General features: G+C 36.4%; 1 protein-coding gene across 2 annotated transcripts; it reads left to right on the plus strand.

Annotated features, from left to right (window-relative positions):
- Window positions 1-3,513: 3,513 nt before the first annotated feature.
- Window positions 3,514-8,118, plus strand: LOC308348089 (dol-P-Glc:Glc(2)Man(9)GlcNAc(2)-PP-Dol alpha-1,2-glucosyltransferase; the record flags this gene model as incomplete). 2 transcript variants are annotated; one of them, XM_080811931.1, is made up of 3 exons in its annotated part: window positions 3,514-3,825; window positions 5,076-5,273; window positions 6,981-8,118. In XM_080811931.1, the coding sequence occupies 3 exons, from the start codon at window positions 3,643-3,645 to the stop codon at window positions 8,034-8,036; spliced, it is 1,437 nt and encodes a 478-aa protein (XP_080668057.1). In that variant the 3' UTR covers window positions 8,037-8,118. The 2 variants fall into 2 exon arrangements, with proteins under 2 accessions (XP_080668057.1, XP_080668058.1); XM_080811932.1 differs by having other exon boundaries at window positions 3,643-3,825; window positions 6,984-8,118.
- Window positions 8,119-15,422: the final 7,304 nt, after the last annotated feature.

Consider the following 15,422-nt stretch of genomic DNA (forward strand, 5'->3'; position numbering starts at 1 on the left):
TCTCCTTGAGGAAAAAAGATGAAAAAATACAAAGGTCCTAGAGAGGTGACAAAGCAGCACAAGTGACCAGAAGAGCAAAGGTGATGTAGAGGATTGCAGTGTTCTCAAACTTAGACATACATCAGGTTGACCTGAGAATTTAAGAAAATAATAATTGATTTTTGAAAGAAAGTTTAAGGCACAGATTCCTTGGCTAGACCCCCACAGTTTCTGTTTCAGTAAGTCTCAAGCATTGCTTAATAACTTGCATTTCTTACAGGTTCCTGGGTGATGCTAATGCCACTACTGGTCCAGAGACCACATTTCAAGAACCACTGTTATACAGGATATGTAGGAAGTTTTGCTTTGGTTTGTACGGTATAACTTTCCATCTGACCAACCATCTCTGTTTGTCTGGAACTGAAGGATTTCCTGGAACTTGCAAGGCTACAGCTGGAAAGTCTTCAACACACCAAGAAGATTAGTCACCCTACATCATATCATCGAGATATGTTCGGTAAAGAGTTACAATACTAGCTAATAACCATTTGCAACAACATGGATGGAACTGGAGGGTATTATGCCAAGCGAAATAAGTCAGAGAAAGACAATTATCATACGGTGTCACTTACGTGTAGAATTTAAGAAATGAAACAAAGGATCGTAGGGGAATGGAGGGAAAAATAAAATAAGACAAAATCAGAGAGGGAGACAAACCCTAAGAGACTCTTAATGATGGGAAACAACTGAGGGTTGCTGGAGGGGAGGTGGGTTGGGGGATGGGGTAACTGGGTGATGGGCATTAAGGAGGGCACATTGTGTAATGAGCATGGGGTGTTATAAGCAACTGATGAATAACTGAACTCTACCTCTGAAACTAATGATACACTACATGTTAATTAATTGAATTTAAATAAAATAAGATAATAAAAAAGAAAGCTCAAGTTGCTTTTTGAATGTCATCATCTATAATCTTGGCCCAAGGTCCAGTATCCTGCTGTAGCTGTAACTTTCACCTGGAACTGAGTAAGCCATCTCATGAATAATTATGACTATCAAGTGGTCAGTGTTTCCATTCAGCAGCAAGTGAAAAGCATTCAGTAAGAAGAAGAAAGGTATTTGGACTATCACTTCAAAGTAAGACAGTCCTTAAACAAATTTCTCAATTATTAGAATTACAATCTTTAGGGAAACTCACTATTTGCGAATGAGTTCATACATGCAGTTCTAAGTGAGTTCATCAAATTAAGAATGTCAGAATTGATCAGGATGGGCTAAGGTTTATGGCAGTAATAAATGCAAAATCTGAATGGCTAAAATCAACAAATGTTTATATCTTGTGCACACTGTCTATCCTTAGAACTCCAACAGAAAATTGCCCATTTTTTGCCTTTTAAAAAAAAGATTTTAATTATTTATTTGAGAGAGAGAGAGAGATTGCACCATCATAGGGGAGGGGCAGAGGGAGAGGAAGAGGTAGAAACAGACTCCCCTCTAAGCGGGGAGCCCAACTCCCAACTAGATCCCAGGACCTAAGCTGAAGGCAGATGCTTAACTGACTGAGCCAACCAGTGCCCTTTGCCTAACTTTGCAACTATGCTCAAGGCAAAATTATAAGACATAAATTATTTTAAGCATTCTTCAAAAACTCTCTCTCACCTCCTGCCCCTAAATCCTAATACAAGAAATATGTGAAATCTATACAACTTGTAACAGCTCACCAATTTAAGCCCACCAATTTTTTTTTTTTTTAAGATTTTATTCATTTATTTGACAGACAGATCACAAGCAGGCAGAGAGGCAGGCAGAGAGAGAGAGGAGGAAGCAGGCTCCCTGCTCAGCAGAGAGCAGAGATCCCAGGACCCTGGGATCATGACCTGAGCCGAAGGCAGAGGCCTTAACCCACTGAGCCACCCAGGTGCCCCAAGCCCACCAATTTTAATTTAATTTGCAGTGTTACAGGATTTTTGTCCCCTTAGTGCCCAGGTTCTTGGTCATGCCTCTTCAAAGAATGAAGAGGTAGACCAGTGGAAAAGTGGTGGGCAGCATAGTAAAGTTTAGTGATCAAAAGTACAAAGCTCCAGGAGAGGGAGGGGGTACTGAGAGAGTTGCCTTCAGGGTTTCTATGTTTAGGGGTTTTTAATGAGCTCTTTTGCTGAACTATCTTTAACTTAACTTAACTGAACTTAAGCAATCAGTGTGTGCTGGTTGTGCCAATCAGGGCTTTGGTCACATATCTGTCTACCTATTAGGTTAATGTCTCTGTGCTGATGGTCTTTTTTTTTTCTTTCTTTTTTATTTTCTGACATCGGGAGGCTTATATATCTTACCTGCCCCTTGCCTGTGATATCGACAAATGCTTTGTGGTTGTCTTTTTTTTTTTTTTTTAAAGATTTTATTTATTTATTTGACACAGAGAGAGAGATCACAAGTAGACATGAGAGGCAGGCAGAGAGGGAAGGGGAAGCAGGCTCCCTGCTGAGGCGAGAGCCCCATGTGGGGCTCCATCCCAGGACCCTGAGATCATGACCTGAGGCAAAGGCAGAGGCTTAACCCACCCAGCCACCCAGGCACTCTAACTGTCTTATTTTAGCATGTTTGGCAGAAGTCATTTCTGCAAAGGCTGCAAAGCAAAATGTTAGTGCAGTCCTGTCCAAACTGCGAAACAGGATGTCAGTGCTGTTTTATTTTAGCTGTCCTGACTCCATATTTTCTTGTTGGGAACCATGGCCCTGACTACCTATCCAACTAACTCCTAACAGTGGAACCTCACATATAAGTGATACAAACTGCCAAAGCTTGTTATTTGGTAATAAAAATAAAATACTGCGATAGAGATATTAACAGGAACAATAAAACTTTCAGGCACAGGAAAGGCTTATCTAAAACACCCCCAAATCCTAAAATAATTGTTTTCCCCAACTCCTATAGAGGACTGCAATCTGGTTATCAGCGTACACTATGATTGACCGATTTAACTAAATCTCCTTCGAGAGAACCCACATTCTGAAAGAGTACTTTTTTAACCCCCCAAATCCTCTAATTGATTAAGTTCATTGAACAGTGAAGGGTCTCTTGGATCTCCAAGTTTTAATCTGAAAGTCTTAATTTTAGCTTCCATAACCAACCCTCCCCTCCCACCCTCCACAGTTGATGAAATCACAGGTTTCAATTCAGATCACATGACAGAAAAATGGGGGGGAACGTGCAAATTTTCAGGGGTTGGGGATTGCAAACGTAGGGGAGCGACGCCATCTCCTGGTAAGGGATGGGAATGAGCAAGAAAAAAGCCAAATGCAATTTAGGGGCTAAACCGCCGCAGCTTTCGTTTCAAAGCGCCAAGCCGCGAATCTGCGGCACCTGTGGGCTCCGAGATCCGCCCCTTCTGGTGGCTCTGACCACTCCAGTGAGCCCCGCGCAGCGTGATTGACAGGCCAACAGCCCGGTCCGTTACCTAAACTCGTCACTCCGGAAACAGTGACCGGATCTCTCCGGAAGCTCAGGGTCCGCGCTCTCCCAGCATCCTTTGCTTTCCGGCTGTGCTCAGTCCTGTCCGGCCAGTCCCGCCTTGCGCGCCCATTTCGAGCCCGAGTTTCAAGCTCGAGTTCCCAGGCTCGAGAACCCGGAACAGATTGTCCAGGACTCGGTTCTTGGGCAGTGGCTATGGGGGCAGGAATGGCGCAGCTCGAGGGTTACTACTTTTCGGCTGCCCTGAGCTGCACCTTTTTAGTGTCCTGTCTCCTCTTCTCCGCCTTCAGCCGGGCGCTGCGAGAGCCCTACATGGACGAGATCTTCCACCTACCGCAGGCGCAGCGCTACTGTGAGGGCCATTTCTCCCTCTCGCAGGTGGGGTCCCCAACCTGTCCCCAACCTAGGAGAGGCCGGAGAGGGCCGACCCGCCCCCCCCTTTCTTCCACCCTTATCCCTTTGGTCCCTCCATCTACCCTTCCAGCTTCGGAATATGAAAGGAACTGGGTAATCGCTTGTTCCTGTCCCTGAGGTCTGTGAAGTATTTGTTTAATAAATCAACAGAAGAAGATCTGTGTCCTAGGAAGTGGTGTTTTGGGGGATGAACTGATGTATTTGCTTTACCGCGGGGTACAACCCAGACGCGAGATCGGTTTCCCTCTTAGTAGCTCTCCCAATCCCTAGATCAGAGGCAATGGGCTGCCCCTTGGAAATGACAGAAAACTTCACTTTAGTTCACGTGTCAAGAGCGTCACTACGTGGTACCGTAGGGAGTGGGTAGTATGGGATACCGTGGCGGGGGAGGCGGGTGGGCGGAATCTTCAGCCACCAAGAATTGTCAGTTCCGTTAATTACATCCTTGGTGTTTATAGAACCTTCTGTTAACTGGGTGAAGTGGCACCCAGCGAAGTGGCATCATGTTTGAATATATGATTGGCTACGTAAATATAAAGAGACATAAAGTAGATGTATTATCCTTACTTTTCTGGGAAAGCAATATAGAATAATGGCTAAAAATATAAAGTCTGTGGTTAAAGACCTGATTTTAAATCTTTGTGCTGTAATCTACAAGTTACCTGACCTTGGACGTTTTTTAAGTTTCAGGTTACTCATCTGAGAAAGACAGCTGTAGCAGTAGCAGGATCTACTATAGGGCATTTTGCAGGATTAAATACAGAGGATTTAGCGCAGTTCTTGGCTTAGTACATGTTAGCTATCATTATAGAGTGTGTGGTTTGATCTCTTTAGATGCTTCTTTTTCTGCAAAACCTTAAGAGTTCCAGCCAATGTTTCCACACTTCAAAACTGGAACACTTGGAAGTCACCAGAATACTCTTCAGGGTGTCTGAAGGGTAGGTCTTGGAAATGGAAACTGATTTTAAGTTATTGCTGCCTACTGATTACAGATACCTCCGCACAAAACAGGTACAGAGGCAAAATGTAAGCACAGCTTTTCTTTAGAGGAGACATTTGATCTGCTGAGGTCTTATTTAACCACTGTGTCACAGAGTAACTAATCACAATGTCTGATTGTTGGTAGAGATGGTTTTGAGCTTGACCTCCTTGTGTTGGTCCTGTCAGTGTTTCATCTTGCTCTTGCTTCATTGTTGGCCTTTCCTTTTTTTAAGTGGGATCCCATGATTACTACATTACCTGGCTTATACCTGCTGTCAGTTGGAGTGGTCAAACCTGCCAGCTGGATCTTTGGATGGTCAGAACATGTTGTCTGCTCCATTGGAATGCTCAGATTTGTTAATCTTCTCTTCAGCGTAGGCAACTTCTATTTGCTGTATTTGCTTTTCCGCAAGGTACAACCCAGACAGAAGGTATGTTTCCAAAATAATTTTATTACAAGTTTATGTGTAGTCAGGTCCACCATTTTGATAAATTGGCTTTATGAGATTTGGTGAAAAGTATCTCCTACTCATTGTGTTAATATTTTGTTAAGCTAAAAAGCAATCCCCCTACCCCTGTTTTGGAAGAAATTTGTATTTAAATATTTGAATAACTTATTTATTTATAAAACCTGAAATAAATATTTGTGAATCAAAGGAGTTAGTAAATGTTTATTGTGCTTCTTATGTGTGCTAGGCACTAAGACCACAGAAATAAATAAGGTTTTGTTGTTGTTGTTTTTACCAAACTTCTATCTTCACTAGGGAAAACAGAGGAATACCTACATTTACCTCAGGAATTTTGAGGTGGATTGCCTGACTTTGAATTCTGTCATTTACAAGTTGTGTTACTTCAGCAGGTTATCCCTAGTGATGCCATGTCTTCATCTATTAAATGGGAATAATATAGAATCTGCATCACAGGATTGTAAGGTCTACAGGAGCTTAATAAGTGGAAGGTGTTTAGAACAATGCCTGATAGAATAGTAAGGACTCAATAAATAATAATTATAATAATTATTTTTAACTTAAATGATATCAATAGTGTAAATTGTGAGAAGGAGATAGGTAAAAGATGCTATGAGGACACAGGAGTAGAGGAGTAGAGGAGCACTTATTTTGCAGGCTGACTGGCGGGAAGATGTATGGGTGGCATTGGGTAAGACTTCACAGAAAAGATGGTACCTGAGCTGAATCTTGATGAACAGTCAGGACTGTAGGATTGGGAATGAAACCTGACAGTAGAAAAAGCATAAGCAAAGGAAGAGAGGATGAACAACAAGATGCAGAGAGGATTGCTTTTTGGAATAACTAGATTATAAAGTATAAGGACATGAGGCTGGACAAGTAAATAGGGATGAAGTCATGAATGTCTTTATATGTCACAGAAAGGATTTGAATGTTATCTAGTAAGTAGTGAACAGCCTTTATTTTTAACCAAGAAAATGGCATGGTCTGATTGGTGATTTAAATTAAGTGGCGAATAAAATTTCAGGAGATAAGAATGCTTTCAAAATGGGAAATAGTCTGTGAAAAACCCTAAAATTTTTTTAAAATTAAAAAATTTAAAAGTATTTAGCTTTTGACTGGGCCCACTATTTTCAGGAAAAACCCTGAAAGTTCATCATGAAACAATAAGATAGTTGGGTATAGTGCTATATGCGTATTTACATTCTCTCTACTGTAGAGTTTAGAAGGGGGTATCTTTAAAAGAAATTGATGATGATGGTTAAACGAATGCTCATTGGAGGCACTGTGAATTAAAGTTCAGGGAAATGAAACCATGTGCCCCATGTCCCATTCATCAGCATGTTCCTTATAGTATTTAGTTCAGTGTCTTCCATACAGTAACTCCTTAACTATTTGTTGAATGACTCAAAGTATTTCAGGACACAGAAGCTTTGCCATACTCATGTATTGTCTTCATGGCTTCCAAACCTACTGCTATAACTAAAAGTTACCAGAAAGCGTCCTTACAAATGTATATTGTGTTTTTGCAAAACTAGAAATAAGATTAATATTGAATAATTTTACTTAAGATTCAGGTAGGTTTTTTAAAAATTAATCTCTGTGTTAGCTCAGCAGAAATGGCATATTTGTCGTAAAAATAATTTTACATGTGTTTTCTCTTCCCCTTAGGCTGCCTCAAGTGTCCAGAGAATCTTGTCAACATTAACATTAGCAGTATTTCCCACACTCTATTTTTTTAACTTTCTTTATTATACAGAAGCAGGATCCATGTTTTTTACTCTTTTTGCCTATTTGATGTGTCTTTATGGAAATCATAAAACTTCAGCTTTGCTTGGATTTTGTGGCTTCATGTTTCGTCAAACTAATATCATCTGGGCTGCCTTCTGCGCGGGAAACGTCATTGCACAAAAATTAACTGAAGCTTGGAAAACTGAGCTACAAAAGAAAAAGGAGGAGAGGCTTCCCCCTATTAAAGGACCATTTTCAGAATTCAGGAAAATTTTTCAGTTTCTTTTGGTTTATTCCATGTCCTTTAAGAACTTGAGTATGCTTTTCCTTTTGACTTGGCCCTACATCCTTCTAATGTTTCTGTTTTGTGTTTTTGTAGTTGTTAATGGTGGGATCGTTATTGGTGATCGAAGTAGTCATGAAGCCTGTCTACATTTTCCTCAACTCTTTTACTTTTTCTCTTTTACTCTCTTTTTTTCGTTTCCTCACCTACTGTCTCCTAGCAAAATTAGGGCTTTTCTCGGCTTAGTTTGGAAACGTAGAATTCAGTTTTTTGTGATTACTTTAGTCTCTCTATTTTTAGTTTGGAAATTCACTTATGCTCATAAGTACTTGCTCGCAGATAATAGGCATTATACATTCTATGTATGGAAAAGAGTTTTTCAAAGATATGAGATTGTGAAATATTTGTTAGTTCCAATATATATATTTGCTGGTTGGAGTATAGCTGACTCATTGAAATCAAAGTCAGTTTTCTGGAATTTAATGTTTTTCATATGCTTGTTTACTGTTACAGTACCTCAGAAACTGCTAGAATTTCGTTACTTCATTTTACCTTATATTATTTATAGGCTTAACATACCTCTGCCACCTATATCTAGGCTTATTTGTGAACTGGGTTGCTATGCAGTTGTTAATTTCCTAACTTTTTATGTCTTCCTGAATAAGACTTTCCAGTGGCCAAATAATCAGGACATTCAGAGGTTCATGTGGTAACATTGTAGATTGAATTCTAAAAATAGACTTATTTAGACTATCTCCACAATGAACAACTGAACGGGTAAAAATAATGGACTTTCTTTTGGGGACAATAGTGGTCCAGAGATCACATCAGATTTTTTGTGTTTTAAACATCGGATATATGTGTTTTAAACATATATAATAAATCAAGGAAGTGGTAAAGAACTGAGAAGAGTTTAAGACTTGCTCCATAAGCCTAAATAATGCAAAACGAAATTGTTTACAGTTACTTCATGATATCCCTTTGGTACTGCTGGCCACTCAAAAAGTTTGAAAAAATTTTATAAGTATTAGTTTAAGAAAACTGAGCTATATAGTACTGAAACTTATTTATTAATTCTCTTCAGAAAGCAATAGCAGGCAAAGTATTTGAAAAAATTTACAAATGATCAGGTAATATTCTTGATTGAAAGGTTACTTAACATTTCAGTAAATATAATTTTAATCATAAGGCAAAATAGACTCACATAGATAATGTTATAAATTAGAAGCTCATCTACTTTTATCTTGTAATTAAGTTGTTGATTTTTGTTAAAAGTCTAGAAATGATCAATCCCTTTCACTAATTCTTTACTTTTGTCTTATTTATTATTATTATTATTTTTTTTTTGAGAGAGAGAGAGAGAGAGTACATGCACATGTGAGTGCCTGGAGGAGGGATGCAAGGAAGGGAGGGCAGAAAGAGAAGGAGAGAGAGAATCTTAAGCACACTCCATGCCCAGTGCAGAGCTCCATGTGGGGCTCAGTCTCACAACCCTGAGACCTGAATTGAAATCAAGAATTGGGTGCTTACCCCACTGAGTCTCCCAAGCACCCCACTAATCATTTTTTTAAATATTTATTTAAGTAATCTCTACACCCAATGTGGGGCTCGAACTCATGACCCCAAGATCAAGAGTGGCACACTATTGACTAAGCCAGCCATGCCTCCCTTTCACTAATTCTTAGTATGAAATGTATGATGGACAAAGGTAAAATGTGTGGATGATAATACCTTTTAAAAGGGATTTTCTTTCTAAAGTACATTACTGTATAGTTTCTTATGACTGCTATAACAAATAACAACAAACTTGGTAGCTTAAAAAAAATGTCTCTCATAGCCCTCGAGGCTAGAAGTCTAAAATTAAGGTGTTGGCAGGGCTGGTTACTTCTGGAGGCTCTGAGGGAGAATCTAGCCTGCAGTTCTTGCTGTTCCTTGGTTTACAGATGCAGCTCTCCAATCTCTGCCTCTGTCTTCACATGGTCTTTCTCTTATAAAGATAATGTCATTGGTTAGGGTTTACCCTAATCCAGGATGGTCTCATGTTGAGATCTTTAATTAAATCTACAAAGACCCTTTTACCAAACAAGGGCACATTTACAGGTTCTAAGTAAACATCTTTTTTGTGGGATACTTTTCACCCACTGAAGTTACCAAAGTATATTTTAGGATAAACCTCATAAAATTAGTAGGAAATAATTTCTTTGCTGAGATATTTTAAATTTTAAATATTTTAAAGACATTTTAAATGTCTTTACTGAAAGGTAATTCTGAGATAACGTAATTACAAAAGAAAAGGTAATTGGTATTTGATTCCATTATCCAAAATAGTTAGAATTGAAAGGAACTTTAGAAATCATTTGATCTAATCTTACTTTGTAGGTTAGGGAGCTACCTCTTAGGATTTTTTGTGTGAGTCTTCAGATTCTGTGTCCACTATTTCTTGTACATTCATTGGCTTGTCATTCCATTACAGAAAAGTATTACTTGGACATGTTAATTTTGACATGCAGACATAGAACTGTGAATACAATTTATTTTTTAATCTCACTTTACATTTGTAAACTTAAAAATAACTGTGAAAAAATTACTTTGTCTTCAATGTTGGATTGTGCTTTGGGTTTTAAACAGTGGGTAGATGTGGAAAGTATTCTGCATTTGCAAATATAAAATTGTACAGGTGAAAATTACAGGTACAGTCTTAAGTAATAAATACAGGGCAGTCTTGTATCCTGTTCAGTACTTAGAAAGTAGATTGACTCGTTGTAACAGTGATTGTTGACAGATGTCTTTACTCATTTTGTTTTTTGGTAATTAAATAAGAAAACACAAAGAAATTATTATAATGAAGATCTGAGTTCTAGGACATCAAAATAATTGACTTCCTTATCTGTTATTATTAATGCAAGGCTTTTGTGATTAGGAATATTTGTGAGATGCAAAAACTTTCCCTGTAATCCATTCTGACAAACATGAGGAAACCATTCCACTCCATAGATTGGGGGAATCACTGTTCCAGTTCATTTGTAAGTGTTAAATTCCTGCTATTTTAAGAGATTGTTTGGAGGAAATCCACACTCAGAGAGAAACAGGTTAACCTTCCTTGTTTTCTATAAGGTATATAAAATACAGTACTTAACATTTTAAAAAAGAATACTGTGAATTAAAAGGTGCTGTGGAGTGTAGCTTTTAGAAACATCCTAAGTTGCATTTGTGTTTTGAATATTTTTCAAGAATTATTGAGTACATATTTTTGACATGAATTTTTAAGAAATTAAATGTAATTGAATTTCTTGATTAAAAGATGATTATTTTGAGAAAAGTACTGATAAGTTGGGCGGGCTGTGGAGCCTTGCAATTATTGTTGAAGTCTTTTAAGTAGGATTATTTTAAAGAATGTCATAGAAAGATTTAGTCCATACATTTTTAAGCCTTGTAATAAGTCTTTTTGAACTTTTTCTACCTTACATGAAATTCCATAGATAAAAAGTATTTCCTTTCTATGGTGTTAGTAAGCTTGCAGTGTGCTGTGTGTTTCCTCACATATTTATGTTTTCTTTTAGTGGATACCTAGGGATCTTTTTAATGTATCTATGTTTTAAAATTATTTGGAAATACAATGTTCCAGAGCTTACTAAACATAGAATGTTATTTTGGTACGATAAATTGTGTTAGCTGTCTGACCTCTTCCTCCTCTTCTTAAAGTTATTTCTGGAACATGCTTAGTCTGTCATGAAGTACATTAATTTAAGTAGCTTTAATATAGTTTATTTCTAATAGATAAATAGCTAAATGTAGTATATTTCTAGTTTGAATTTAACTGCCACTATGCTTGACATTTTTATTTTTTTCTTGATAAATTGCTGAAGACAGGAGAGGAAAAGAAAAGAGATCCTCATTATTAGTCTTCCTAAATAGTGGACAGTATTTTAGATAAACATTTAAGTAAAATACTGATATGAAAAATGAATTCATGTTGATTAGGTTGAGAGCATTTATTATCTTCGAGGCAATTAGAATTTTCTTAAGTGAAACAAGAAAGAAGTATCATGCAAATAATATGAGAAAGCTTTTTTGAGTGGACATTTAAATATGACTTAGGAACCATGGGCTTGTAGAAAAAGCATTTAACATGAAAGTTAGGATTTCTGTATTTGTGGCTTTAGATTTAATAAACCAGGTGATTTAATCTTTTGTCCTCATTTCAAATGAGAACAGTATTTGTCATGACTCTGGTTATTCTAGCCTGACATACGTCTAGTCCTGTATTTCAGAAATAATTCAGCCCCCGCCATATATCCATAAAGTTCATAAATATATAGTAGATGTCAAATAAATGTATACTGAATGAAGTTTTTAGAATAGAATGAAGTGAATGTCTTAGAAAAATCATACTGTATAACCATAAGCTAATTTTAGGAAATAAATCACGTGCTTTTTAATGGAAGCCATCCTAAACTTTTTTCTGCCTAAATTTTCTGACCTAGTTTTAACTTTTTTTATTTACTGTAGTGTTTAAAACTTATACATGTATCTACTTGTAAATATGTTATATGTTATTATAATAGGATGTGATTTCAAAATTGTTGCTGTTTATTTAAAATAAGAAAAATAAGTAATTTTCAACCGTTAAAATATAATAGCAGTAACAACTTTGATGCTTATTAAACTCTTAAGGGAAAAGAGATTTCAACCATTTATGAATAATTTGTGTTATTTTAGTTAGGCTGCATTTTAGTATTTTAGGGATAACTGTTGCTTTTTATTTAGGGTATTTTTTGGTGTATTTAAATGTGGACAATATGACAAACATTTCCAATATATTAAAACTTGTATAGCTGAGAAAATTATAATAAAAATGGATAGATGATATATTTTTTAACACTTACCCATGAATCTAACACTAAATTCTTTAACATCTGGAAATTATTTCTAAGGTGAGAAGTGTTGCCACGGTAAAGAAATCCAATAATATCATTATATTTTCTTGTTAAAATTGGGCATTTGATGAATTCATTGTTAATTAAATTTGAGCCCAGTGCATCACCATCAGACAAAAAAGAGATATGGTATTTTTCTGAGGAGATAAATATTAAGCTTTGTATTGATATTTTTCACACAGACTGGAACTTTACCATGATTCAGTTCAGTTGAACCATTGGGGTTGAGGGGACATACAAAATTAGGAAGAGAGGGAAGAAAACTGATGGTAACTAATAATTGCTGTCATTTATTGAGCACCTACAATGTTCTAGGCATCGTACTAGCTGTTTTGTAAACATTGTCCTAGGCATTGTACTAGCTGTTTTGTAAACATTGTCTCATTTGATCCAACTTATATTTATATGAAGCAGATACTGATTTGTCTTTCACTGCTGGAGAAACTAAAGTTAAGGCAGATCAGGCAAGTCGCCCAAAGTCAGTGCTGTCATTTAAGAACGTAGATTGGCTTGACTCCCAAGCCTGTGAGGGTTTTTTGTTTTTTGTTTTTGTTTTTGTTTTTGTTTTTTTAAGATTTTGTTTATTTATTTGACAGAGAGACTCAGCAAGAGAGAGAACACAGGCATGGGCAATGGGAGAGGGAGAAGCAAGTCTCCCTCTGAGCAGGGAGCCCAAATGCTGGGCTCAATCCCAGGACCCTGGGATCATGACCTGAGCTGAAGGCAGCCGCTTAAGGACTGAGCCACGCTCCCCCAAGCCTTTTAACTGAGATGCTGCCTCAGTGAGAAAGTTTTTCATTAGGAGAAGTAAAATACGGAGAGAGAGGTGATAATCTGTCTTTACTCTGCATTAGCCAGAAAATTCATGACCTATTGTTTTTTGTATGTAGTCATTTTTTTAAAAGCTAGCAGCTGTTTAAAGGAGCATGAACAGATAGTTATAAGAGAAAGGACTTTTAAAACTATATTTAGGATGTTTAACTTGGAGAAATATAGATCCTACAACTTGATAAGCTCTTATAATTGAAGAGTATTTGTTTGGAAGAAGGATTGGACTGGTCTTTATTCCCTGAAGTTTATATCAAGGGCCAACAGATTTCAGCTGATTAAAAAAAAGTACATTCTGTAATTGTTTAGTCTCTCTCTGGGAATGGATCCAGAAAAAAGTAAGTTTCTCCACTCATTGACAAGATTTCTGTTTATCAGGAATGCTTCAGAAGAGATTCAGATAGTAAGTAGAGTTAAAATATTTTTTTAAGATGTCTCACAACCCAGTGATTTGAAATTCATTGAGTTTGTTACAACTAATATTTGTTGCATTAATGAATAAGTCATGGTGAAGTATTTCTGGTGGATTGCATGCTGTCTTTAATATATTTTAAATTTCTGAACAAAAATTGTACTTTTAACTCTACCTTGTTTAGAAATAAATTTGAGATATACAACTTAGTAGGACGTATTTTTAGCTATAGTGTTTAAGCGTACTGCTAATGTAGTTTAAATTTGTTTTCTATTTTTTTAAATCCCCTTTACATTAGTGAAGAGAATGTGCTTCTATTTGAAAAGGATTTTCCTCCTCAAGATAAATAGGGCAAGCACTATCTATAAAATGTTTTTAAATGCAGTATCCACTAGGTGGTGATATTGTACTACATTTCTGAGTGTTCTGGTACTAAAACTTTCTTAGTCCTTGTTAACTTTTTTTTATAGTTTTAGTTTTGAACTACAAAGTAATTTATAGTCATCCATGTCTATTTATTATAATGTTATTCACAATATTTTCTAAATTATATGAAGCTAAGTAAATGTAAAAAACAATCATTTTTGTGTTGTGTAATCCTGTCTTAGGTGATATAACCTAATATATCTTCTCATATGGCATTCTTTACTTCATATGGTGTAGACAAGATCTTTTCCCACAGTCAGTGAATGATGATGGTAAAAAACTTGAAAACTCCTGTATCATTAAATTAGCCACTATTTTAAGTGCTTTACCCATATTTATGAATCATAACAAACCTGTGGGATCAGTACCGTTTTTAATATTTTCACTCTGCACAGGAGGAAACTGCATATAGGAAGATTAAATATTTTGCCCAAGATCACAAAATAACTGGCTGAGCTGGGGTTTACATCTAAAGCAGGCTGACTCCAGAATCCACATTAACTGTTATCAGTTGATGGAGGAAAGGGTGAAGGGCATCAAGTCCACCTTCAAATAATAGTGTTTTAGAAAGAAAAGCATGAGGAGTGTGGTTATACTCCCTGTTTTTATAAGTAAGGACAATGAGGCCCACACTAATTTTGACTATTCCAGAGGCAGATCTTCCATCTGCCATGTTATCCTCCATTTCTGTTTTGGTGATGGTATCTCAGAGTGAAATATGTATGTACTTAAGAATTTAAGGGAGGGGAAAAAACAAGAAAACCCTCCGGACTGGAGTCTTAGCCATTTTTACATGGAAATAAAGACCTTTGTTTTAATTAGATGATTCCAGCTACCAAATGGAGGAGCATAGTTGTTTGAAAATTATTACTTAGTTTCTCCAGAGAGACTCCCATTTGGAAGCAAATTGTCAAACATGACATACTTTGGAATATTTTAAAAATTTTGACTGGAAAAGCTTAATCTTTTTTAAAAAAAACCTATACATACATGTTGTAGATTCTTTTAAGTTTTATATATTGTTAGATAACCATGCTGTAAATTGGAAATGTTTATTTGACTTCTACAATTGTATTGTGGTTTTGTCATTTAAAACTGATTTTTAAGTAAATCTATTTATAAGAATAAAAGATACACTTGTTTTCTTTTTTAAAAAGTTTGTTCAGATATGGTTTCATTTTGCTTGTAAATAAATTCATGTTTTATAATAATTTATTGCATCTAACATATTCTCTAAACTGGATGCTAGTGGCTCATTGACTCTGTACTACTAGCCATTTTTCTTTGCTTACCACCCACCAACCCTTCATTTTATTAGTCTTAAAATAATAGAACTGAATAATATTTGTAAGCATCTGTAATGAATGCCTGTCATTAGCTTAGATAACTATATAATCTTCCTTTTATTTTCATAGTAATGGAAGGCAGTTAAACTACTGGACAATCACCTTGGACTTGTAGTTCTGCTCTGTTAGACATCCAGTTTTTACTTTTCA

This window comes from Martes martes (genome assembly GCF_963455335.1).
Source record: "Martes martes genome assembly, chromosome: 8".
Taxonomy (NCBI): Eukaryota; Metazoa; Chordata; class Mammalia; order Carnivora; family Mustelidae; genus Martes; species Martes martes.